We start from the raw sequence: 24,383 nt of genomic DNA on the forward strand, positions 1-24,383 counted from the left end.
GTTTCTTTTTATATTGCAAGGGTCGTGCGTCTCCGGAAGCTCAGCCGAGATCACGACGACGGCACCCACGAGAGGGCAGTGGGGCTCTGATCTCTCGCGTTTGCGTCATTGCGTCCGTCAGTGCCGCCAGCGCCCAGAGGTCACTGGCCAGAAGGGCAGGTGGGGGCCCTTGGGGGCGTCCGTGGTCTCTAAAGGCGCTGGCCCTTGGGGAGGGATGTTTCCAATTGGGGGGTGGGAAGGGTCCAATGGCTGCAGCAGACCGGGGCAGGGGTCCGCCGCCCTGTAGCGACTTATCGTCACCGCCTCCATCGCGAACCCACCCACCCGGGCAGCTCATGCCCGCACCAATGCCCTGCGCGAGCACGGCGGGGGAGCTACTGCCAGCTGCTCCGAGACACGGGGCGCTGACAGGCTGGCGCTCGCGGGCAGGCCGCCATAGCGGGCATCGTGGACCCAGTCGCAGGAAAACTCGCCCTCGCCACTAGAACGTTTCACGTAATTCCCCGCCAACGACGTCCCATCTCCCGCCTGGCCTCATCGTTCGGGGTTTCCTCTCCTCGTGCGAGCGGGCAAAGACAATACCTGTCGTGATTTTCTTTGCAACTCAGTGCGATCCGACCGCGCACCTTTTTATTTATTCGCACGTCGTCCACCAACGGCAGCTACGCCATCCAAGGGAGTGTCATCCCACCGCCATCACTCCCTACGCGCCGCCCAGCGTCTCATCTCCTCAAGCGAGACGAAGCTCCGTCCTGACTCTGTTGGCCTCCGAGCGCTTTGCATCCTGTCCTCGTGACCACCGGTCATCTCGGATCGCAACCCGCCAGGCCATCCGTGCCATCCCTCCCCGATCGCACGTCGCTCTGAGTAAGACGATCACTTCGCCACACGTCATTTGAAGACGGCACCGCCCGCCCGGGCGCTGGACCCTCGATCCCTAATTCATCCGCCAACGGCGCCTCCAGCCCAGACCAGACGTTGTCAATTGCTGCGAAACAGACTTCACATATTGTCATGGCCTCGACGTCGAACCACCGCACGCGTGGTTCCGACGACTTTGGCGTCTTCGACGATGCCAAAACCTACTATGCCTCCGAGGAGCGCCACACGAACCGCTTCGGCGCCCGAACCCGGACTTTCTCACAGGTTAGCAACACCAAGTACGAGCATGATCAAGCTGTGCAGCGTCTGACCGACTGCGCAGAACAGCATCCTGAAGCAATTTGAGCGAGTCGGGCTGCGAGAACCGTTTCGCCGCGGAAGCCATGGTAAGCCATCTCGGCGCAATCAATCCAACAGAGTCCCTGACCTTTGCTGGTAGACGAGTCAACCATCCCCCACGGCCGGCGATTCCTCATCCAGGTCGACGCCACGCTCAACAGTCTCCGGGAGCAAGAAGACACAGACAACAACATGCAGATCACGATAGAGGACAATGGTCCCAAGGTCCTGTCGCTGCGGACCGCCGCATCTGCCGGCCACAACCGATTCGACGTCCGAGGCACCTACATGCTGTCAAACCTGCTGCAGGAATTGACCCTGGCCAAGGAGTACGGCCGCAAGCAGATTATCCTCGACGAGGGCCGGCTAAACGAGAACCCCGTTGACCGTCTGTCGCGCCTGATTCGGGACCACTTTTGGGATGGCCTGACGCGCCGCATCGATGCGTCGACCATCGAAATCGCCGCCCGGGATCCCAAGGACTGGACCGACGACCCACGGCCCCGCATCTACGTCCCCGTCGGCGCCCCCGAGCAATTCGAGTATTACACGCGCGTGGCCAAGGAGCGCCCGGAAATCCGCCTCGACGTGCAGCTCCTGCCCGCCAACATCACCGCCGAGGTGATTCGGGACATGAACGACAAGCCCGGCTTGCTGGCCGTGGCCGTGGAGAAGAGTGAGGATGAGCACCACAACGTCACACTCAAGGGTCTGCCGTTTGTCGTGCCGGGTGGCCGCTTCAACGAACTGTACGGGTGGGACAGCTACATGGAGTCGCTGGGCCTGCTCGTCAACGACAGGGTCGACTTGGCCAAAGCGATGGTCTTGAACTTTTGCTTCTGCATCGAGCACTACGGCAAGATCCTCAACGCCACGAGATCGTACTACCTTGGTCGGTCGCAGCCCCCGTTCCTGACCGACATGGCCCTGCGCGTGTACGAGAAGATCAAGCACGAGCCCGACTCCAAAGAGTTTTTGCGCCGGGCGATGCTGGCCGCCATCAAGGAGTACCACAGCGTGTGGACCAGTGACCCGCGACTTGACCCCGTCACCGGGCTGTCGCGGTACTGCCCGGAAGGCGTGGGTGTACCACCCGAGACGGAGGCGGGCCACTTTGTGCACATCCTCGAGCCCTACGTCAAGAAGCACAAGATGGAGTTCAACGAGTTTGTGCGAGCTTACAACCACGGCGAGGTCAAGGAGCCGGCACTCGACGAGTATTTCATGCACGACCGGGCGGTTCGCGAGTCGGGACACGACACGTCGTATCGGTTCGAGGGGGTCTGCGCCAACTTGGCCACGATTGACCTGAACTCGCTCCTGTTCAAGTACGAGACCGACATTGCCCGAACGATTCGTGGTGTGTTTGGCGACAAGCTGGTGGTTCCTGCCGAGTTCTGCGCCGGTACACCGTACCAGGCGGATGAGGTGCTTTCATCGGCGGCGTGGGACCGACGCGCCAAGCGGCGCAAGCTGATGATGGACAAGCTCATGTGGGACGAGAAGGAGGGCATGTTCTTTGACTACGACTTCGTCAAGCAGGAGCGGTGCACGTACGAAACGGCGACGACATTTTGGGCCATGTGGGCGGGCATCGCGTCGCCGAAGCAGGCTGCCGAGATGGTGAAGAAAGGCTTGCCCAAGTTTGAGGCGTACGGCGGCCTTTTGGCCGGCACGGAAAAGTCGCGCGGCGAGATCGGGCTGGAGCGGCCGAACCGACAGTGGGACTTCCCGTACGGATGGGCGCCGCAGCAGATGCTGGCGTGGACGGGGCTGCTGCGGTACAGCTTCACGGAGGAGGCGGAGCGGCTGGCGTACAAGTGGCTCTTTATGATCACCAAGGCGTTTGTCGACTTCAACGGCGTCGTGGTGGAAAAGTACGACGTGACCCGGCCGGTGGACCCACACCGAGTCGACGCCGAGTACGGCAACCAGGGCCTCGACTTCAAGGGCGTCGCCAAAGAGGGGTGAGTAATTGATGGCCGCGGTGCTGTGATTGATGGCGAACCGATAGCTAACAGCGCGACAGATTCGGCTGGGTCAATGCCAGTTACGTGTACGGACTGCAGATTGTCGATGCGCACATGCGTCGCGCGCTGGGGACGCTGACGCCGTACCCGACGTTTATCAAGGCCGTGGAGCAGAACAAGGAGAAGGCGCTGGCAGACTTTGCGCTGCCATGAGGCATGCGGTTGCACTAATTAGCATTTTGACATGACAGAGTGTTTTCGGTTTCTGGAAGAGTCATGGTGGTTTCAGTCGGCTTTTTTTTCTGTTGGAAGAGTGGTTTGCGCGGCTAGCAGGCATAGGATTGCATGGAAGCATGTCGGAGGACAGAAGAAGCGCCGTTGGTCATATCTGGATGTCGCAGGATGGGTGGATTGGCAAAGCGGCACGTGGTGCTTGATGTCAGGAATTATTGATACAGTAGTCTAATCGCGATGATGACACGGAGTTTGGGACAGCGGGAGACCGGTCTGCCACATGCCGACGGCTGTTTTGGCGTTGAGTCAGGCATTGGACGTTTGACCATGTGACAGCGACGCATAGCACTCTGGGGCTCCCGACCTACCCTTGGCCCTGTCCGTCTGCGACACCGGGCAGGCTGGGCAGCTCGTGGTGACGCCGCTGCTCAGCCTGCGATGCAAGAAGTCCCGGCACTTTTTTCAACGAGAGACTACGTACGATGTGAAAATCTGACGTCCCGATTTCGAATCCGACTTGCATTGGCGTTCCTGCGAGCACGTTTCTTGTACACGAGCGCAAATACGGACGCCGCAGATGTGGCTTGGGCAGCGTTTTGGAACAAGTGGTGCTGCTGGCTGCATCATCATCATCATCAGCGATTCATCATCACATGCCAAAAGCTCCGGTGCCCCGGAGGCCCGTCGCGGCCGTGCAGGCGGAAGGGGCGATGGAGGGGTGTGGGGCGGCGCGGCAGGGCCAAGTACCTGGGGCGTACCTCTCACCTGAGGTAGGTAGGTGCCCTTAGCCGGTGGCCCGCCGCCCGTGGTCAAGTCACCGAGGGAGGGCGTGGGTGTCACGGCCGGCACGTTGGGGAGATTCTTTCAAGGACCATTGAGTTGCATTCTTTTTCGGGCCCTGTCGCCTCGTAAGGCGGCTTATTCATGGCATGATGGGGAAACACGGCAAAACCAGCAACGAACGGGCGGTGTTGGTTCGAGTCCCGGCAATGCACGAGAGTCGAAACCAGAGACGCTTGTGAGTCGAGACGGGCAATGCGTCAAAGGCGGGAAGGTAGGTAGGTAGGTACGCGCAGGTACCTGGCTGGCCACGAGCCGAGAGCCCCAATCGGCGGCTGCGGGGATGTGGAGCATGCTCGGCGTCGCGGAGGATGGAGGGAGGGCCAGCCAAGTGCCAGCCAGCCAGCCAGCCAGCCAGCCAGACCTGGCAGTGGCGAGGCATTGGCCCTCCACAGGGCAGCTGCTCCCTGACGAACCCGCTGTAGCAGCGCAACAACAGCGCCTGGGGTGAGGTCGGGTGTGGCAAGGCGAGAGCGGCGGAGGCGGCGCCGGCGGCGGAGGCGCCCCTTTGCCCATTCCCTGGGCCTCGGCCAATGGCGGCTAAAAACCCACACTTCCCGGGGAACCATTGAGCGTGTCGCCCTTGAGCCGAAGCGGAGGGACGTCACCGGTTCGTGGAGACTCTCGGGTGTCGCGCGTGTGCGTTGCGTGCGTGCGTGCGTGCGTGCGCGCGCGCCTCGGTTTTGTTGCCCGCCAGCCAGCTGCCCCCCCGGGCTGATGAACCGGTGTGAATTGGAGGCCCAGCGGCCGATGCTCCAGGCCTTCTCACTCTCTGTCTGCCCTCTTCCCGGGATGGTCCGGCACACGGGACGGGGCGGCCAAGTTCCGAGGCGCAAAAGCTGGTGTGTTTGCCGTGGTGCTGCTGCTGGCTGCTGGTTGCTGGTGTGCCGGGAGTGACATGCTCTCTCTCTGGTGGTAGACGTCGTCGGCCGGCCGAACCAGCTTATAACTTTAGTATGGCAGTTTCCCGGCTCGTGCTGTGACTGACTCCCTCCGAACCTGTGACTCTTTTCCCTTCCCTTCCCCAAATCTTCATCATCTCCATCCTCATCCTCGCATCTTCTTCCCTTCTCCCCCCCTTCCCAATTCCCCCCCGTGGTGTCGTGCCGTTATTTCTACGCTGCTCGACAACATCACCACACGTATCACTGCCGAGGTCCCGCGCTGCTGCCCCTCCGCCCCTCCGTGCCTCGTCTCCCACCCACCCCAATTCCCACCCTCGGGCCATCGACTGATTGCAAAAAGTATGTTGCTGCTGCTGCCGGCGTCCTTCTTTCCGCGCAATTCACTCACCAAAGGTACAAACAGAAAGAAGAAAGGAAAAAGACTGTAGCCATGGCTGCCAACAACATGCTCAACCCGGCGGCCGACCTCGCCGCCGAGGACGCCCAGTTCCTCAAGGAGGTCGAGCAGGTCAAGGCGTGGTGGAGCGACTCGCGCTGGAAGCACACCAAGCGGCCCTTTACCGCCGAGCAGATTGTCTCCAAGCGCGGCAACCTCAAGATTGAGTACCCGAGCAACGCCCAGGCCAAGAAGCTGTGGAAGATTCTCGAGGGCCGGTTCGCGGTAGGTTCTCCCTCTCCCCGTTCGTGACATGTGCTCTCTCTCTCTCTCCCACCACCTCACCCGCGGGGTGTGTGGGCGCGCCGCGCTCTCTTGCTTGACAGATGCTGACTGCTTTGGTGTTGTTCCCTGCAGAACAAGGACGCCAGCTACACGTATGGCTGCTTGGAGCCCACCATGGTCACCCAGATGGCCAAGTACCTCGACACCGTCTACGTCTCCGGCTGGCAGTCGTCTTCCACCGCCTCGGCCTCGGACGAGCCGGGCCCCGATCTGGCCGACTACCCCTACGTACGTGCCTCCAATGCCTCTGTTACAACCCCCAGCCGGCCTCTCTCAAGAACGGCGTGCGGGCGCCTGCGGGCGCACGCGGTGTAAAAGGGAAAAGAATCAACGAGCAGAGAGCGCATCACATGCTAACAGCAAGTCTCTCTCCACCTCCCAGACCACCGTCCCCAACAAGGTCGGCCACCTCTTCATGGCGCAGCTCTTCCACGACCGCAAGCAGCGCCAGGAGCGCCTCTCGACGCCCAAGGCCCAGCGCGGCTCCGTCGCCCACGTCGACTACCTGCGGCCCATCATCGCCGACGCCGACACGGGCCACGGCGGCCTCACCGCCGTCATGAAGCTCACCAAGCTCTTCGTCGAGAAGGGCGCCGCCGGCATCCACATCGAGGACCAGGCCCCCGGCACCAAGAAGTGCGGCCACATGGCCGGCAAGGTCCTCGTCCCCATCAGCGAGCACATTAGCCGCCTCGTCGCCATCCGCGCCCAGGCCGACATTATGGGTGAGTCTGTGCCTGCCTGCCACCTTTGTGCTTGTCCGTGAAGCCCACTTACACGAGAGTTGTTGTGTGTGTGACTCAACGAAACCACCAACCCCTCGTCTTCCGCACAACGGGCAACAAACAGCGCAGTTGTTCTTGCGAGAAGAGACATGCCAAGGCAATTCAACAATTCCATGTGAAAATATCTGACTGGTTTCGAACACAGGCACCGACCTCATCGCCGTCGCCCGCACCGACGCCGAGGCCGCCACCCTCATCACCACCACCATCGACCCCCGCGACCACGCCTTCATCCTCGGCTCCACCAACCCCAAGCTGCAGCCCCTCAACGACCTCATGGTCGCCGCCGAGGCCGCCGGTAAGACGGGCGACGCCCTGCAGCGCATTGAGGACGAGTGGCTCGCCGCCGCCGGCCTCGCCCGCTTCGACGACGCCGTCGCCGCCGCCATCGACGCCGCCTCGTCCGTCCGCGACAAGGCCGCCGCCAAGGCAAAGTACGCCGCCCAGGCCAAGGGCAAGAGCAACGCCGAGGCCCGCGCCGTCGCCCGCGGCATCCTCGGCGGCCAGGACGTCTACTTTGACTGGGACGCCCCCCGCACCCGCGAGGGCTACTACCGCCTCAAGGGCGGCTGCGACTGCGCCGTCAACCGCGCCATCGCCTACGGCCCGTACTGCGACGCCGTGTGGATGGAGAGCAAGCTGCCCGACTTTGCCCAGGCCAAGGAGTTTGCCGACGGCGTCCACGCCGCGATTCCCCACCAAAAGTGCGTTCCATCTCCTCCCCTTTGCCATCTGATGCCCTGCCCTGTATCCCCCCCCCGCTCGAGGAACAAACAGAGCAGGCAGCAGGGCACACAAACAGAAGAAGCGCCATGGCTGACTGACATGCATCCAGGCTCGCCTACAACCTCTCCCCCTCCTTCAACTGGAAGACGGCCATGCCCCGCGCCGACCAGGAGACGTACATTCGCCGCCTCGCCACCCTCGGCTACTGCTGGCAGTTCATCACCCTCGCCGGCCTGCACACCACGGCCCTCATCAGCGACCGCTTCGCCCGCGCCTACAGCCAGCAGGGCATGCGCGCCTACGGCGAGCTCGTCCAGGAGCCCGAGATGGAGCTCGGCGTCGACGTCGTCAAGCACCAGAAGTGGAGCGGCGCCACCTACGTCGACGAGCTGCAGAAGATGGTCACCGGCGGTGTCAGCTCCACCGCCGCCATGGGCAAGGGCGTCACTGAGGATCAGTTCAAATAGAGGATGCGCGCGCCCGTTGGCAGTTTGGATATCATGACCGCACAGAGAGAGAGGGAGAGAGAGGGGGAGAGACAGAACGAGAAGGACGAGACGAAAGAAAGAATCTAGGGTAATCATTTCCTTTTGTCGCATTGTACATTGAATATCAGGAGCATTGAACTGCAACCGACCGTCGGTCCATGCGATGAAAGTGACCCGAGCCTGTCTGTGTATTGTAACGGAGGCCTCACTTACTCGACAGTAAGTACTCGGCAGAGCACAGCTGCTCCGTTCTAGTATGCCAACAAATGTCCCGCAATCCGTCCTCCGCTGCAGGGCCATCAAGTCCGCCAACTCCCCAACTCCTGACAAGCAGTCTACTTTGCCACGCCATGTCTGGTCACCGTCAAATCTCGCATCATAACGTCGTCCATCTCGCCCCACCCAACAAGGCAGACCGCGGGGGCCTGCCTTGGTACAAAGTTAATACAGCATACAGCAACCGCCGCCTCGGGTCCAGCCGGGATACCCCAACAATCGCCGCTCAGTCAGCCTCCGCGAGCTGCATGATCAACCTCGCAGCCATGTCGAGGAACGGGAATGGACTCGTCACCTCCTTCTCCTCGAGCAAGAGTCCGTCCGGCGTCTCGTACCCCGAGCACTTAAAGTCCACCAAATACACGCCCTGCTCCATCTCGTAAATTTGAATGTCCATGTGCAGTGCCACAAATAGCTTCTTGGTCGGGTCCTGCTGTGAGTAGACGTGGTAGCTGTCTGGTGTGCCGACGTGGCTGCTTCCGGAGCCGTCGGCTGGGCTCTTTGTCTTGCGCTTGATGGCTACAGTCTCAGGGTTAGCGTATGCATGGCCGGGGTGATGACGGGATGACCTACTCGACGATTCCCACCGCACCTTTATGTGCCATGGATCCGCTGGAAGCTTGTATCGTTTCGTCGGGTCCAGACTTGAACTCGACTCGCGGTGCAGGGAACCGCCGTCGTAGTCGTCTGCAAAGCTTCCGTCGCCACTGGGCGTCTCGCTTTCCTTCTCTCGCGCGGACGCATAGTCCTCGTCTGGCACATACGTTGCTCCCAGCTTATGAAGAGCCTTGTGGATACAGAGAAGGGCCTCCCACGGGGCGTTGCGGGAGCGAATGCCAAACTGCCATCGCACGGGCTTGGGCTTCTTTGGTGGGTTGATCGGCGTCATACCCTGTGGGCGTTTACTTCCTTCCTCGAGCTTCAGCTGCGACCGGGCATGAGGCTTGAGGCGGCGAGCAGCTTCTTCCTTCTCAGCATCCGTCCTCGTTGACGGAGGCTCATCGTTGTCAGCCGCGTCCGACGGCTGGTTGGCCTCGAGGCCCGCCTTTTCTCTCTCCATGTAATCTTTGTGGTAGGCTGGGAGACTGCTGGGCAGAATGCCGACTTTGCTGACGTAGGGGCGCGGCGACAGGCCTTGAGACATGCCAGAACGGGCAGAGGACATGCTCATCATGGGGCTCGAGGCCTCGTCGACCTCGTTCAAGGCATCGGGGTTTTCTGACGAGGTTAGCATAAGTTGAGACCTACAAGGCGCTGCCAGCGACTCACGATTGACCTGCATCATCTTGTTCTCCCTCACAATCATGTACGCGTCCTTGATAGCAGACGGCTCCTCAGACTGCAGCGCCTCCTCGACATCGTTCTTGCCATAACCCATCGTCTTGCTGATCTTCTCCGTGACCTCGTTGTGGAGCCTCTCCTGGACCTGGACCGGCGCGTTTGGTGCGATGTCGCGCTTCTCGATGGCCTTGTTGGGGTCGACGCCGGTGTTGAGGAACTCCTCGACTGGGGGTTGAAGATACGCGGGCAGGTCGGTCATGAACCACGGATCCTGCCGAATCTCATCGATCGTCGCTCGCTGGACCGGGTTGACGACGAGCATCTTCTTGATGAGGTTCGCAGCTCCGGTTGGCATCCAGACAGGGATGCTGTAGGTGCCCCTGGCAATCTTGGCGAAGAGGCTGGGGATGTGTTCGTCGTCAAAGGGTAGCCGCCCGACCAGGAGCACGTAGAGAATAACGCCGCAGCTCCAGACATCGACTTCGGGGCCGGCGTACAGCTTCCCGCCGATGACCTCGGGCGCGGCATAGTTGGGGCTGCCGCAGCTCGTCTTGAGGAAGTTTCCGTCCGTCATGATGTTGCTCAGACCGAAGTCGGCAATCTTGACGTTGAGGTGTTCGTCGAGTAACAGGTTCTCGGGCTTGAGGTCGCGGTGGACAATCTTGTGGCGGTGGCAGTACTCGACGGCACAGAGCATCTGCTGGAAGAAGCGGCGGGCCTCCGACTCGCTCATCCGGCCGTGTTGGACGATGTGATCGAAGAGTTCACCGCCGGCATACTCGAGGACCATGATGATTTCGCTATGCGTCTTGATGACAGTGTAGCTGGCAGCAGCTTGGTCAGCGTCGTGGCCGTGACGGGGCAGGGGGGATACCTACAGCTTGATGATGTGAGGGTGCCGCAGGAGTTGGAGGTATTCAATCTCCCGCTCGACGCGGCCAGCCATGTCGCGGCTGATGAGCTTCTTGCGAGCGATGATCTTGAGGGCGACCTGCTGGCCGGTGCCATTGTGGATGGCCAGCTTCACTTTGCCGAAGGAGCCCTCGCCGAGCGTCTTGATGATCTTGTAGGCGCCGATGCGCTGCTCGGCCTTTGACCTGTCGCGGCCGCCGTTGTGCTCCATGGTTCTGCCGGGCCTCGACGACGACGATGCTGCTGCTGCTGCTGCTGATGGGGCGGCGTCGGCGGCGGCGTCGGGGGCATGCTGGGCGCGAGGATGGCGCTGCTGGTGGACTCGCCGGACGTGGGACGAGGAGAGGGAGATGGTGAGCTCCTCGTCCTCGAAGCCGCCTCGAGGAGCCATGGCGAGTGGATTGTCGACTACCGTTATCAATGGCCGATGCTGTCGGTCCGCTCGGGGGCCATGAACGGGGGGCGGGATGGGGGGGGATGCGAGCCTGGGCTGTTTCGCTCGCTGGTGCGATGGTAAGGTTGTCCGATTGTGGTGGGGAGGGCGGTTTGATGGGAGTCGGTTGGTTGGCGGAGGCGAAGGGTGGTGGAGGGGCAGTTCCAGTGTCCCGTCCCAGTCCTGCCACGGCCGGTCGCCGATAATGGAGAGACCTCTGGGCCCGACTTCCCCTCGACCTACGGTCTGCTGGTGTGGTTGACCTGCTGTGGGGTGCTGGAAAGCGACCTAGGCGACCGTCCACCACGAGGGGCGCGCGCTGGCAGACAGTTGGGTCGCTAGGTGGGGAGTGCCCCGCCTAAGGTAGGCAGGTAGCGCGCAGCGGCCACGGTGGTGCTGTATGAAACCCGCCAACGCACCCCGGGCCTCCAGGGCTGGGTGCGAGTAACCTGGAAGGTACCAGCTTCCAACGTGGTACTGCAACGGGCGCTGTGGGCTGTTGTGTTCTGTTCTGTGCTGCCCGTGCCGCCTTGCCTTGGTCAGGCTCACTGAACCGCGCCCAATGTATTACCACCAGCGGCTGGTTCGTCTCCCCTAGGTTGCTCGCCATTGTACGCGAGCGGAACTCGCGAAGACGTGGCCGCCTGGCCAACAGTGGCACGATAACGACCACATGCGACTTGGTTGTGGACTGGTAGTCTATTCCAGCTTCGGGCTCCCATAACAAGTAAATGGGCATGGCGTCGGCCTCATATTGTCTCATCATACACGGAGTGCTTCGTACAGAGCTGCAGGCTTCCTCGTCACTTCATCATGTTCCTGTCTCTGGTGACACATGAGACATGACTTTGTCGCTAACCGCGCATGGCGCCAAGTTACTTCATCGGCTCTTGTTTTGAATACAATGCTTTATTTCAGCTCCGGTAAATCATACACTCCCCTCACTGCGCTGAAATGTTTCCAGAAGTGTCAACGCAGTGTGAATGGGGTCAGGGTCGTAACCGCCGCCATCTCGGCGACTCCATTGCAGCCGGCCTCGCGTCGCGCTGGCCATGGGGCCACAGTCGGCCGCCGCACACGCGACGTCGGCAGCATCGCGAGCCTCGCGGGGGAAGAGGACGCGGGCATCCGCAGCGCCGCACCATCTCCTCGGAGGTGATCCTGCGCGCCCATTTCCATCGTTTGCCTCAGCTGCGCTCCGAAGGAATGCATCAACGTGCATGTCTGTCGCCTGACCCATCACCGCAACTCCCCCAGTCTAGGCTGCAGGTGCGCAGCGCGACGTGGCTACCCAAGCCCTCCACACTATTTTTGCGGGCCGTTGAATCATCGTCAGCTGGAGGGCGCTCGACACGGCCGTCACGACCCTCGCTCTTTGCCCTCCTCCTCCTTGAGCCTCGCCACCAGCTTCTCTGTCAAAAATGGGCTCAGACCAAGGCTGTAGGCTGTCAGCAGAATCCCGAGAGCGGACGGCCCCAAATCACTTACATGCCCTCGTTGGTCACGATCCGGTAGGTTCCACTGGGCTGCACCTTGCCCACAACGTTGCCAGACCCGTCCACCTCGACGCTCCCCAGGATGTCCTCGGGCCAGGCTATTCTTCCAAAGTCTGGGGGGTTCCTTCGGTCGCTCAGATGAACCCATCCTCCTCTGCCCCCGCCTCCAGCGCCTCCCTGTGCGCTGGCACCCCCAGCCCCTGACCCTCCCGCACCACCACCTCCGCCCTGCTTCCGAGAGCTGCCTCTGCCGGGCCGGTGTTGCGCGAAGAACGAGCCCCCGGACCCCAAGTTGAATCCGCCAGGACTGGCAAAGGCCCTCGCTTGAGATACTACGTCCTCGTCAAGGTGGCCATATTCTTGGACAACTTGGTCCAGGATCTCGACAAAGTGGTGGTTCTCCCGAAAGGACTGGGGTGTCGGAGGCACGGCCGTCGTCGTTCCAATGGCAAGCTTCGAAGATGGCGGCTTCGTGTCGAGGTACGTCAGGATGTAGGACGCAGGAGACGACGGGTTGTCAAACACTTTCTTGGTCCTCGTCAGCGGTGATTGAAGTGTCATGGGCGCTGTGACTTACGATCTGCGGATTGCTCGCCAGGGTTGAGACTGCCCTGCGCCAAGCACTCGCTCTCGTGGGAGCGAAGCGAAGCGTTCCTGCAAGCATCGCTGCTTTCTCTTTGCGTCGGCCGGATGGAGGTTAAGGAAAGCTCCACAAGCTGGCGACAGCTCGTTTTCGCGATGAGGTCACCGGCCTCGGCGTTGGTAGTGCCGGACGGACCCACCGCCGGCAATATGCATCTAACGGAAATCAATTAACTGCGACGCGTCGACGCGTCCCCCACCACGCGACACACCACCAGCGCATGTGCGACATCGAGACCGGCCAACACCGAAGCAATACATTGGTCCGGGTGTGGCTTCGCAATCGAGAGCCCGGCAATGCTTCATCAGTAAGGAGCATCCGCCACCATGGACAAGACTCCGGCGCCCATGTTCCGGAGGCAGAACCACATCCCTTCCTCTGCCCTGCCGTCGTCCTCACCAGCATTCGGCACACCTGTCCACCCGCTCAAGCCCTTCAGCGTCAATGCGCCCAAGGCCGCGATACTCCCGATCATTCTCCCACCGGCTACCCTCCGCCCCCTTGCGTTTCGGACTTTTACCAAGAAGCACTCCTTGACACTCACGTCCTCGGCTTTGCAGGAACTTGCCTCCTTCATTGGGAGGCATTGCGGATCGGGATGGCGTGAAGAAGGTCTCGCTGAGCGGGTGCTAGAGGAGGTAGCAAGGAGTTGGAAGAACCGGAATGGCGGAGTCATCGTTGAAGGCTCCAGCAAGGAGCTCCACGACATCCTCAGGACGTTGGAGGGCAACATGAGCGGCGGCAAGATCGTCGGGCCAGCTAGGGGTCTGCCCCGAGGCGACAGCATGTTGGACATACAGGACAACGACACAGTCAACACGAGGCTAGGGCTGCGCCCGACAACACTCGCCAGAGAGGACAGCAATGCCAGTTTCGGCATGTCGGGCCTGGGCGTGCAGGAAGAGGCTGATGACGACGACGAGAGCAAAGATCCGCGCGCATGGCTGCAGGTCATTGACTCGTATGAGCAGCCCAGGCTTATCTACAACGTCGGGAAGAAGCATTTCGAGAGGTGAGGTGCGCCATTCATGCTTCGAAACCGTCCACTCATAATGTTCATCATCAGGGAAACATCAAAACCGTCGTTACTGCCTGCCGCATCACATAAAACGACCCTCTTCCGTAACCGCTACAACGTCATCCACCAGCGCTTGCTCCGAAACGAAGCCTTTCAAACCTCGTCCGTCTCATCATCCCGCAAGCGCACACTTCAGCGCTCTCTTTCGAACCAACAATCACTGAAGATCACACCGATTGCAAACATGCTTGGCCGCCACGGCAGCAACCACATGCTTCTGGGGCAACTGGTCATCCTTCCTACTGGCGATCTCGCCATCAGTGACCTGACTGGCACGATAGCCCTCGATCTGAAGCAGGCCATTGCCATACCGGCAGACTCGGCCTGGTTCTGCCCTGGCATGATTGTCCTCGTGGACGGTGTCTATGAAGAGGAAGAGGAGTCCGTGGGCAAGGGCCTCAGCGGGAGTAGTGGTGTGGGAGGCACACTCGGCGGTCGCTTTCAGGGCTTCTTCATCGGCCAGCCCCCGTGCGAGAAGCGCAAGGCGACGCTGGGCATAAGCGGCCCAGATGGCGGGCAGGATCACACCATTGGCGGCGGGTTCGGCTGGATCGACTTTCTCGGCGTGGGCAGCGAACGTGCCGTGGGAGCGAAGATGCGGCGGCTGGAGCGTCGCCTGTTGCAGCCGCCGTCAGAAGAGGACGGGCCAGGTCGGAATCGGGTCGTCATCTTGGGCGAACTCAACCTAGACCAACCTCGCGCTCTGCAGGCGCTGCGCAAGATCCTCTCCCTCTACGCCGCCGAGGCAGAAGGGTCCTCTCCCGTGAGTTTCGTCCTCACAGGTAACTTTACCCAACAAGCCGTCATGGCCCGGGGTGGCAGTGGCGGAAGCATAGAGTACAAGGAATACTTTGACGCCCTGGCCTCAGCACTCTCCGACTTCCCGACGCTTCTCCAAACCTCGACCTTTGTCTTTGTCCCTGGCGACAACGACGGATGGGTGTCGGCCTTCACGGCAGGCGCGTCAGCGCCGGTTCCTCGAAAGGGGGTCCCCGAAATGTTCACTTCGCGCATCCGCCGTGCTTTCGCCACGGCCAACGCAGAGGGCGGAAACCATGGGACACCGGGCACGGCGGTCTGGACTTCAAACCCGAGTCGCCTTACGCTCTTTGGGCCGAACCACGAGCTCGTTCTCTTCCGCGATGACCTTTCGGCGCGTCTTCGCCGCACCTCAGTCACTCTAAAACGAATGGCCGCGGACCCAGAGGACCGAGAGAATGATCCCACCGGCGTCGAGCCTCCCGAGACGCAGGCCTCCGCCGCAGACGCCATGGATCTCGACGCCGCCAACAACGACAAACCCGAGGTCACGTCCGGCACGGCACAGTCGCTCAGCGAGGACGTCCGCACGGCGCAGAAGCTCGTCAAGACGGTCCTCGACCAGGGCTACCTCGCGCCCTTCCGGCAGGCCGTCCGCCCCGTGCACTGGGACTACGCGTCGGCGCTGCACCTGTATCCGCTGCCCTCGGCCATGGCCCTCGTCGACACCACGGCCCCGCCGTTTTGCGTCACGTACGAGGGCTGCCACGTTATGAACCCGGGCAGCGTGCTCGTGCCCGGGAGGAAAGGCGTGGGCAGGTGGGTCGAGTACGAGGTCGGGCGGCAGGGCAGGCTGCGCGAGTGCACGTTTTGAGTAGGTGTGCTTGGATGATGGTGTCATCTAGAGGATACACATATATATCCTTCTGTGGAAGACCAGCGGTGTGTGCGTTGGCCTGTCACCATGGATAATGAGATACATGATTAGGGAATTAGACGGTCAAATCAAGCTTCACTGGTTCCTGCGCATAGAATCTCGCACCGCTCACTTCTTTTCTTCGATTTCGCGTGTATAAGAACAGCCATATTGAACCACCGCGTGTATGCTACCCCGACCCTGGACTATGCGTTTGCTTTTGCCTCTACAAAACCTTGCCCTCCCAATGTTGCATCCAAATGACTCCACACGCTCAAGCAAGATACAAGAGAAGAAACAAAACCCACACCGGGGTGTAGTAGAAGGGTAGGTGAGTGATGGACGGAAACTCGTCAGGTGTACTCGAGCAGCAGCTCCTCCGGGTGCAGCACCCCGAACAAGGCCTCAATCTCGTTTTGCACGTTCTTGAGCTCCTCGGCCACCTGCGCCGTGACGAGCGTGTACGCGTACAGCAGCGCATAGTCCGTCTCCACGGCGACGACGCCGTCCGTCCTCGGCGCTTCACCAGCGCCGTCGGCACCCCCACCAGCACCTGCGCCGCCGCCGCCCTCAGCCTGGCCACCACCACCGCGCAGCCCCGCCTCCATGTGGTCCTTGCGGAAGCGGTAAATCTTGCCGAGCAGGCGGTCCTTTGTGCTCTCGATGGTGGGGATGGCATCGGTGAGGGGGTACTCGAGCATGAGGCTGGAGGCGAGGACCTCGAAGATGTGGCAGATGCGCTGGCAGAGGCGGACGCGCTCGTCGGCGGTGAAGGCGAGGAGGGCGCGCTCGCCGGCGGAGAGGGTGAGGCGCCGCTGGGTGATGAGGCGCATGGCGTAGAAGCCGTCGAGGATGTGCTTGGTGGAGTGCATGACGCGCCCGTACGCCTCGTGCGGGAACGGCCCGCGCAGCTCGAACTCGGACTTGGCCGAGTTTCGGAGCGACTCGAGCTTGAAAGCTAGAACGTGGAACGTCAGCGAGGCTTAAGATAGGAGGCCTAAATAGGGACAGGAAAAGGGGGGCACGTCACACGGCGCGGGACTTACCATAGCGACGAAGAGCGGTTTGCTCGTCTTCCTGCAGATAGTCCTTTGTGTTGTTGCTGTCGAGCAGGACCCCCAGCGGGCCGCGCTTCCAGATGAGCCCCAGCTGCAGATACAGCACCGACAGCCCTTCCTTGAACTTGAGCCGGCCAGAGATGGGCCACAACAAGCGGCAGATGATCATACCCCACAAGATACCAAGCACGACTGCCACCACTCGATGGTAAGTAATGTCAAAGATGAGCGGGTTCTTTCCGCCCTCGTCATCGTCGTCATCGTCTACATCCTGCGACAGGCTATAAGCGTACAGGACGATGACGTTGTACGCCAACAGGGAGATGCGGCCCAGGGGCGCATTCTTGAGAACGAGGATGAGGTAGAAGTTCCAGCACGCAACGAGCCATCCGAAAAGCGCCAGGACGTATGCGTTTCCCTGGCTGACGAGCCACGACACAACGGCACACGTCGCTCCAATGATGGTACCGATGAGACGCGCAGTCGACGTCGTGTTGGAAGCACCCGTCGTCATACCGACGACAATCATGTACGACAGCAGGCCCCATTCGCCTCTCCAATGCTGGTACATGGGTCGCGTCTCGTGGATGAAGGCGAACATGGCCCACAGCACCGCTCCGATGCCGACCTTGATGCCAAACGTGACGTCCTCGCGCGCGAAGAAGCGCATGATGGTCAGGATCTTCTCTGATATGCGCCTGACGAGCGTGCTGGACTCGGGGGCCGCATCCCAATTGAATGAATCCCTGCGCTTGACCATCGATTCTGGGATCCCTTTTGGCACAGCCGACTTCTTAACTGGCTGTGGCTTCTTGCGCAGGAGTGCCTCGTACTCGGGGTCTGCCTGATGCCCCTTTCGGCGGAACGGCGACCAGTAGTTCCAAACCTTGAGAAAGTCCCAGCTGCGATCCTGTGTCTCGGTTACGTGCTGCAGGTCCTCGACGACATCCAGGTACGAGTCCAGCTCGTCCGCGACAGCCATCAACGTGAACGAAAAGTGGCCACACGCTGCGGCGACTTCCTCGATATCGGCCTGAATCTTTTCGGATCTGGAGCGCCCCAGCTCGATGTTCTTGTACAGCTCCTGGAGCGCATTGCCGCGAGCGTTGTTGTACAGGCTAATGGCATCGCGCAGGCTTTCGCGCAGCTGGTCATTGGTCGTGACTCTGTTCATGTCTTCCGGATCGAACGGTGACTCGCGCAGGATCTCCGACAGTGTGTACGCCAGCGACTTCATGGACGGGCCGAGCAGCGCCATGAAAAGGGCGAATATCTCGGACGGTGCGCGGAACGCAGGGCATTTGTGCAACGACGGGTCAGACTGAGACTGGACGAGACCTCGCGCCTCATCGTCATCTTCCTCAATGACGGACAGCGGCTCTCGGTCTTCGTCAAAGAAGCCAGACACTGCACGCGTTGTACGCGGCGAGAAGACTGGCGGGAGAATGGACGAGATTGACCCCGTTCGGTCTCCTGAGCTCGGCGCCTCTTTAAGCAGGGTCAGCTGCGTATTGAGTGCGCTGCGCAGACCGCCAATGGCAGCCGAGAGCGCCTCTACAGATTTGTAGAGCTTCTTGTCCAGCTTGTATACTTTCTCGCGACCCAGGAAGTAGTATTCCAACTTTGCTTCCCGGAGGCTCTCGGACATGCGTGAGTATGTCGAGTTGTAGCGATCCCTCATCTTGCTGTAGTCCAGGGAGTTGACCTCCTCGTCGGAGCCGTTGAGGAACCCCTTGGTGATGTATGAGATCTTGTCGCTCAGGCACGCCGACGCGGTGACGATGGAACGCCGCAGGTTGTGCCTCGCCGACACCCGCCAGACGAGCAAGTTGACGGCCACAGTAAAGGAGATGCCGAGGAGCAACATCTTGAGCACCTGCAAGATCTTGTCGCCGGAAAAGTAGCCGTCCTGGACCGACTGCTCCTTGGTGATGACGGTGATGATGGCCATGGAGGCGAGCGTGGAGGCGGTGTTGACGAGGGGCTGGTTCAGCCTCTGCTTGACCCAACCGACGAAACCCAAGCCGCCGCCCACGAAGATGAGGAGCACGATGACGTGCGCGGGGATTGTCGAGCCCGTGCTCTTGCGCGACGCGATGGCCGCCGCCATGGAGAGCACGCTGACCGTCTCGGCATAGGCGACGGCGACGATGGCAATCAGCACTGCCTCCAGCATAGAGCCCGCTGTACGGGCGGGGTGAAAATACACCGTCAGCGTCGCGACGATGTGCTTGCCATCGCGATGGCCGAGGAAGTTGGACAAGGCAGGCCAGAACGTGCCCAGGCTCCCGAGCAGGTATGCCAGCGTGCACTTGAGGACCTGGTGGCCGGCATCCGAGTTGACCCAGTCATACGCCTCGAAGACCCGCCTCTTGATGTTGTTGACTGTATTTTGCACTGCGCCTCCGCCTGAGCCAGGGGGTGTCGCTGCTGCGTGACCATATCCGTTGCCGTTGGGGGTGACGTCGCTCGAGGCGCGCAAGGTGAACTGCCGGCGCGATCGCTCACCCGTGCTGGGAATGATGAAGGTGCCGTTTCGGAGTTTCTAAACCAAATAGACGTGTCAGCTTGAACCGTCTTGGGGCGGCATGCGACAGAGTCAGGAGACGTACACTTCGCTTGGAGGGACGCGAGGGCGGCCAGGCGCCCGACGCAGATGTTCCGCTGGAGCTCATGACGACGGATGTCTAGTCTGCTGCGCGGCCGATGCTGAGCGCGTGCGTTGCCTGGAAGTGTTTCATTGTCTGGAGTCGAACGCAAGGTTTCGGTAGTCGCGGAGGTCTGGTTGCAGCCGTGAAGGTCCTGTCCTGCCTGGCGCTGGGAGGAGACGGAGGCGGGCCGTGATGCGCTGTCGTCGCGGGGGAGCGCAGAGCTGCGGCTCAAGCGGGAATCTGAGACTGCGGAAGCGGTGGTGTGCTGGCGCGCGGCGCGCGTGCAGGTACACGACGGTGATTGAGCGAATCGCTCGATGGCGCGTGCAGCATGCGAAGAGCCGGGGATGATGCGACGCGGATCTGGGACGGTCGGGTAATAATAGCTCTGGGGATGATGGGAGGGATCAGCTGGAGCGGGAGCTGGAGCTAGAGCTGGCGTGGGGGAGCTAGCAAAGCTGCCGCCAGCTGTCTTGCAGTGGCGCTGCAGCAGCTTAAAGCTCCCGTCGCTAGGTGTGGAGGTTGCCTCGCCTTGCCCTGGAGCAGAGAGCCCAACCAGACCACTTCTCAGCCCACTGCAACTCGGTGGCGGACAGCCGAAGTTAAGGGGACACGAAATGCTCTCACCTTGATGGCTACGTGACCGTATTTAGGGGAGAAACAGCTCTGAGCGATGATTACGCAGCGCCGCCTCGTATGATGCCGCGCGCCCATTCGCAATCGCCCTCGTATCTCATCGCCGTGGCTGCCGTGCCGCGGGGCTTTAGTAGGTGCAAATCGTACTCGCCTGGAAGATTGTCACTAGAAGGCTGAGAATCTTCATTTACAAGGTTGCGTAACGCCCCCCTGGTTGCTTTCATTTCTCTCGTCGTTGTCGCCGTCGCGTCTCTAAATGCTCTCGTTGCTCTCTTGACGGTCTTTGGCCTCGAGCCGTGCAAATATCAATGCTCTTACAAGGTATGTATACCTGGCAGCAACACCACGGCCCTTTCCCTTCAATCGATCTCACTGCTAGGTAGGTAGATAACCTGCAACTCATAACTTTTGCGACTTCTCTGGGTCTTCAAACTAATTACTGCTCCCCCATCGTCGTCACCGTCCTGTTTAGTGATGGACGTCCGTAACAGGGCGCCGGCCCCGTTGGGAAGCGTGGCTAGCGCTTGTTGGCGTCTGCCGGCGCGTGCCGTTGACGCCGACAACCACCAGCCCGGCAACCGATCTCGCAGCGCCGTCGCGCATTGACACATCAGTTCGGACTTCATCCCCCACCACCTGCCCTGCCGGCGCCGGCTGCTTTATTACCGCCCCCGAAAACCTTCAATCTCGAGGAATCGTGCCTTGCAGAACGTGTCTCTGCGCGCTCCAGCGGACTCAGCCACGGTGATCTCTTCGTACCACCGCTCCGAGTCTCCGACGTGCCACAACCGCCGAGTCGCCAGCTCACACACCTGGCTACTCAGGTGCTGGGTTACCCTACGTCTCACTCGCCGACTTCACAGAACGCAAACCGTGCATGTGGCGCGCTCTATCCGCCATGGCCTCCTCGGTGCCTAGGCGGTTCGCTCCTCTGGCGGGCGCGGCGGCGGGCGGTGGCCGGCCGAAGCTGCAGGGCGTGGTCTTTGACATGGACGGCACGTTGTGGTGAGTGACCTCGGCAACCCGGCGGAGGAGGGGGCATCGTGGGACACACCAGTTGGAGCCTTTCGTCACTTGTTTGGAGCGTGCGTGAGACAGAGGCAAGCATACGGACTTGAGTTGGTTCAAAGGTGCCAGACAATGTTGCGAGGTCACGCCTTCATGACGCTGCTGGCACATCCTTACAACACGGCTTCAACGATCTCACACCTTCCCTTCATCACACATCCAATTCATGACTCTTGCCCGACCCAAGGCGGAAGGCTAACATAGAAACCTCCCAGCGAGCCGCAGACGCACATGTTCGGGGAAATGCGCGCCGCGCTCGGCATCGAAAAGGGCATCGACATCCTCGCGCACATCGAATCCCTCCCACCCGCCGCCCAACCCACGGCCATCGAGTCCATCCGCGCCATCGAGCGCCGCGCCATGGAGTCGCAGGTACCCCAGCCGGGCCTCGCCCGCCTCATGGCCTACCTCGACTCCCGCGGCGTCCGCAAGACCATCTGCACGCGCAACTTCGACGTCCCCGTCCAGGGCTTCCTCGGCAAGTTCCTCGCGGGCTCCGTCTTCGACCCCATCGTCACGCGCGACTTCCGCCCCCCGAAGCCCGACCCCGCGGGGATCCTGCACATCGCCCGCAGCTGGGGTCTCGTAGATGAGAGCACGGGCGAGCCTGACGCGAGTGGGCTCATCATGGTGGGCGACATGATTGATGACATGACGGCGGGGAGGAAGGCCGGCGCCGCGACCGTCTTGCTCGTCAATGATGTGAACCGCGCCATTGCGGAGCATGCCCACACGGACTTGGTCATTGACAAGCTGGACGACCTCGTGGCCATCTTGGAGGAGGGCTTCGAGGGCCGCGAGATTGTCTGAAAAGGCGGCTGGATCGCGTTTTGCCATAGATTCTGCATTGTACGAAGCGCCAAGACTATCACGTCTTGTAGAGACATCATGTCAGAAACCGTGTGGTCAATGACCATGCTGAAGCAGGCAAAACATCTTATCACGCACATGTTCAGCGTGCTGTTATGAGATTCGTCGTCCTTGTCCGCTTTCATTTCAAACCGAGACGCCTGCGTTGCTTACGATAAACGACCTATCCGCATACCACCATCCCAGGCCAAGTGCCCAACTGGCCATTGTCCCGTGGCGGTTGTCCGCCGTCTTCTAGCACCATCCTCGCCCTAGCTTGCAACTCTTCAGAAGCGATGTTTGCCCTTCAGATAACAGAATCCGAGGTGGTCAAAACGAAACAAATGCGCCGACTGATGCTAAGCAAAATCTCCACACGTGGCATTGTCCATGACCCAAAGGCGCGGGAACAGTTCATGGTCGATTCCGATGAGCCACAACTCCTCCTAGAGGCCGTAGCTCGGATTCGGGGGAAGACCAAATGTTGCCTGCCTCCTATTCTCTCTCCGGAAGTCGTCTGGCGTCTGCTTCCGCGGCGGCGGCGGCGGCAGCGGACCACCAGGAGGGCCGGGTCGCACCGGCAGACTAAACGTTGCCGTCGCAGCATTCGCGCTCGCGGGGGCCGGGTTCTCGGGGTACGCGGACGTCTGGGGTATCGAGTTTGTCGTCGCGACCCTGGGTCCCATGCCGGGATGTGCCGTCGCCGGTGTTCTGCCAGAACCGTAGCCGTTGGGTGACCGGCTTCGCTGAACCTGGTCGCGGGGAGAGATGATGCCGGCGCCTCCAATGGGGATCTCGCCGGACGTCGGTGTGTGGATGGTGCGGTCGTCGCCATGGGTCTGGTAGGTAGGCGAGTCGCTCGATCGCAGCAAGTCATGGGTCGCTGGCGACAGCTGAGGCGCCAGGTGAGATTTGCGGTTGTCTCGCTCCATGAGACCAATAGCCCATTGCCTGAGGTCGACAGGAGTCCGTTTGGCTGCCTGCACAAACGGTTCGCGGTCCTATTGTCCAAGTCAGCAATGCGCCGAGGCGGAAATCGTGCATCAAAACACCCACCAAAAGCTCCTGCGGCGTCGGTCTCTCCTCTGGCTGCTTGTAAAGGCACTTTTGGATCATGTCCTCCAGAATGCTTGGGAAGGCATCGCTCTTGGGCAGCTTTGGCGCCGGCTCGTGAACAATCTGCTGCAGCAGGTCGAGAATACCGGCCGGTGCGCATTCCTCGTCGGAGAACTGCTCGCTCGCCGCGAACGGAAACTTGCCGATCGCGAGCTCCATGATGGTGAGACCGAAGCTCCAAACATCAGACTTGACGGTATATTTCTCGCCCTGGATGCGTTCCGGAGCCATGTAGGTCGAGGTTCCGACAAAGGTGTCGGCAATCGAGTTGATGAGTTCTCCCGAGACGCCAAAGTCGCACAGCTTGATCGAGCCCCGGGAGTTAACCAGGATGTTCGATGGCTTGATGTCTCGATGCATGATGTGGTGTTTTGAGTAGAGGTAGGTTAGGCCGCCAAGCGTTGCTTCGGCAATTTTGCCTAGGACGTCGACACGGACTGGGCCAAAGACTCGGGAAACTCTGTCGAGAGATCTGCATATACAAGTTAGCTGCGATCCCGGCGGTATGACACCCGTTTCACTTACCCGACGTCCATGTACTCCATACACATGATGACATCGTTGTTGCTGTTGAGAAATGCGCCGTAAAAGTTGACAATGTAGTCCGAATGGCATCCGTGCATGATTTGAAGTTCTCGAACGATCCGCTTCCGCATCTCCTTCTTGGCCTCGACGTGTATGACCTGGGACAATTAGTCTTGAGCAAGCGTGCGTTAGGCGTTTCGAGTCGAACCTTGCGCGCCATCACGGTGCCAGTGGTCAAGTGCTTAACCTTGCTGACCGTGCCGCCATTGCCAGAGCCGAGCTCTTTGAGGATTTCGAGATCCTCGGGCCGGAGATCCAGCTTATATTCGATGCCAATTTCGAGCTGGCCGTCCTTGCCATCATCGCGGGCGCTGTCGACTTCGGCGCGGCTGGTTTCAGCCGTTGGGGGCGGTCGCGGAGCGGCGGGTGTCAGGGCAAGGCCCTTGACGTTCTTGCGCTTCATGGAGCGCGGAGCGAACGGATCAGCCATGGCTCCCGGTATTTATGGCGTGACGAGCGTGTTTGCCGTCGACGTCGGAGGGTTCAGGGCGAGCAAGATGCGATGGTGGCGGCGAGGCGTTCGGGGCGGGGTTTTGGTGGATTTAGGACAGCGAGAGCCTTCAAGTCATTCCTTTTTGCGCGAAGCGACAGCAGCGCAGACGGTGGAGGTGGCCTGGAGCCCAGGGACGAGGAGAGGCCAGCCAGATAGACGATGACGGGAGAGAAAAGGGAGCCCGTGGGGAGAGAAGCTCTGGAGCTCTCCTCAAACGAACGTTGAACGACTCGCGTCGTTGGA

The 24,383-nt window shown here is 60.9% G+C and overlaps 8 protein-coding genes across 8 annotated transcripts; 4 read left to right on the forward strand and 4 right to left on the reverse strand.

The window, feature by feature from the left end:
- Positions 1 to 1,014: 1,014 nt before the first annotated feature.
- PLICBS_010350 (alpha,alpha-trehalase nth1) lies at positions 1,015 to 3,404 on the forward strand (the record flags this gene model as incomplete). Its single annotated transcript, XM_018326542.2, has 4 exons — positions 1,015 to 1,146; positions 1,205 to 1,268; positions 1,322 to 3,188; positions 3,251 to 3,404. 4 exons carry the CDS (start codon positions 1,015 to 1,017, stop codon positions 3,402 to 3,404), a joined length of 2,217 nt encoding a protein of 738 aa, XP_018174862.1.
- Positions 3,405 to 5,600: 2,196 nt separating this feature from the next.
- On the forward strand, positions 5,601 to 7,869 carry PLICBS_010351 (isocitrate lyase 1; the record flags this gene model as incomplete). The annotated part of the gene is made up of 5 exons (XM_018326541.2): positions 5,601 to 5,831; positions 5,964 to 6,119; positions 6,274 to 6,616; positions 6,822 to 7,380; positions 7,512 to 7,869. The coding sequence occupies 5 exons, from the start codon at positions 5,601 to 5,603 to the stop codon at positions 7,867 to 7,869; spliced, it is 1,647 nt and encodes a 548-aa protein (XP_018174861.2).
- Positions 7,870 to 8,392: 523 nt separating this feature from the next.
- On the reverse strand, positions 8,393 to 10,750 carry PLICBS_010352 (protein kinase; the record flags this gene model as incomplete). The annotated part of the gene is made up of 4 exons (XM_018326540.2): positions 8,393 to 8,685; positions 8,740 to 9,384; positions 9,436 to 10,271; positions 10,326 to 10,750. 4 exons carry the CDS (start codon positions 10,748 to 10,750, stop codon positions 8,393 to 8,395), a joined length of 2,199 nt encoding a protein of 732 aa, XP_018174860.1.
- Positions 10,751 to 12,151: 1,401 nt separating this feature from the next.
- Positions 12,152 to 12,849, reverse strand: PLICBS_010353 (uncharacterized protein; the record flags this gene model as incomplete). The annotated part of the gene is made up of 2 exons (XM_018326539.2): positions 12,152 to 12,230; positions 12,281 to 12,849. The coding sequence occupies 2 exons, from the start codon at positions 12,847 to 12,849 to the stop codon at positions 12,152 to 12,154; spliced, it is 648 nt and encodes a 215-aa protein (XP_018174859.2).
- Positions 12,850 to 13,257: 408 nt separating this feature from the next.
- On the forward strand, positions 13,258 to 15,642 carry PLICBS_010354 (DNA-directed DNA polymerase epsilon, subunit B; the record flags this gene model as incomplete). Its single annotated transcript, XM_018326538.2, has 2 exons — positions 13,258 to 13,943; positions 13,998 to 15,642. 2 exons carry the CDS (start codon positions 13,258 to 13,260, stop codon positions 15,640 to 15,642), a joined length of 2,331 nt encoding a protein of 776 aa, XP_018174858.2.
- Positions 15,643 to 16,037: 395 nt separating this feature from the next.
- On the reverse strand, positions 16,038 to 19,417 carry PLICBS_010355 (uncharacterized protein; the record flags this gene model as incomplete). The annotated part of the gene is made up of 3 exons (XM_018326537.2): positions 16,038 to 16,642; positions 16,731 to 19,287; positions 19,355 to 19,417. The coding sequence occupies 3 exons, from the start codon at positions 19,415 to 19,417 to the stop codon at positions 16,038 to 16,040; spliced, it is 3,225 nt and encodes a 1,074-aa protein (XP_018174857.2).
- Positions 19,418 to 20,927: 1,510 nt separating this feature from the next.
- Positions 20,928 to 21,907, forward strand: PLICBS_010356 (uncharacterized protein; the record flags this gene model as incomplete). Its single annotated transcript, XM_018326536.2, has 2 exons — positions 20,928 to 21,034; positions 21,313 to 21,907. 2 exons carry the CDS (start codon positions 20,928 to 20,930, stop codon positions 21,905 to 21,907), a joined length of 702 nt encoding a protein of 233 aa, XP_018174856.1.
- A 485-nt stretch (positions 21,908 to 22,392) lies between these two features.
- Positions 22,393 to 24,077, reverse strand: PLICBS_010357 (MAP kinase kinase (MEK); the record flags this gene model as incomplete). The annotated part of the gene is made up of 4 exons (XM_018326535.2): positions 22,393 to 22,947; positions 23,003 to 23,534; positions 23,588 to 23,745; positions 23,796 to 24,077. 4 exons carry the CDS (start codon positions 24,075 to 24,077, stop codon positions 22,393 to 22,395), a joined length of 1,527 nt encoding a protein of 508 aa, XP_018174855.2.
- Positions 24,078 to 24,383: the final 306 nt, after the last annotated feature.

This window comes from Purpureocillium lilacinum (genome assembly GCF_023168085.1).
Source record: "Purpureocillium lilacinum CBS 284.36 DNA, scaffold_8, whole genome shotgun sequence".
In the NCBI taxonomy this organism is placed as follows: domain Eukaryota; kingdom Fungi; phylum Ascomycota; class Sordariomycetes; order Hypocreales; family Ophiocordycipitaceae; genus Purpureocillium; species Purpureocillium lilacinum.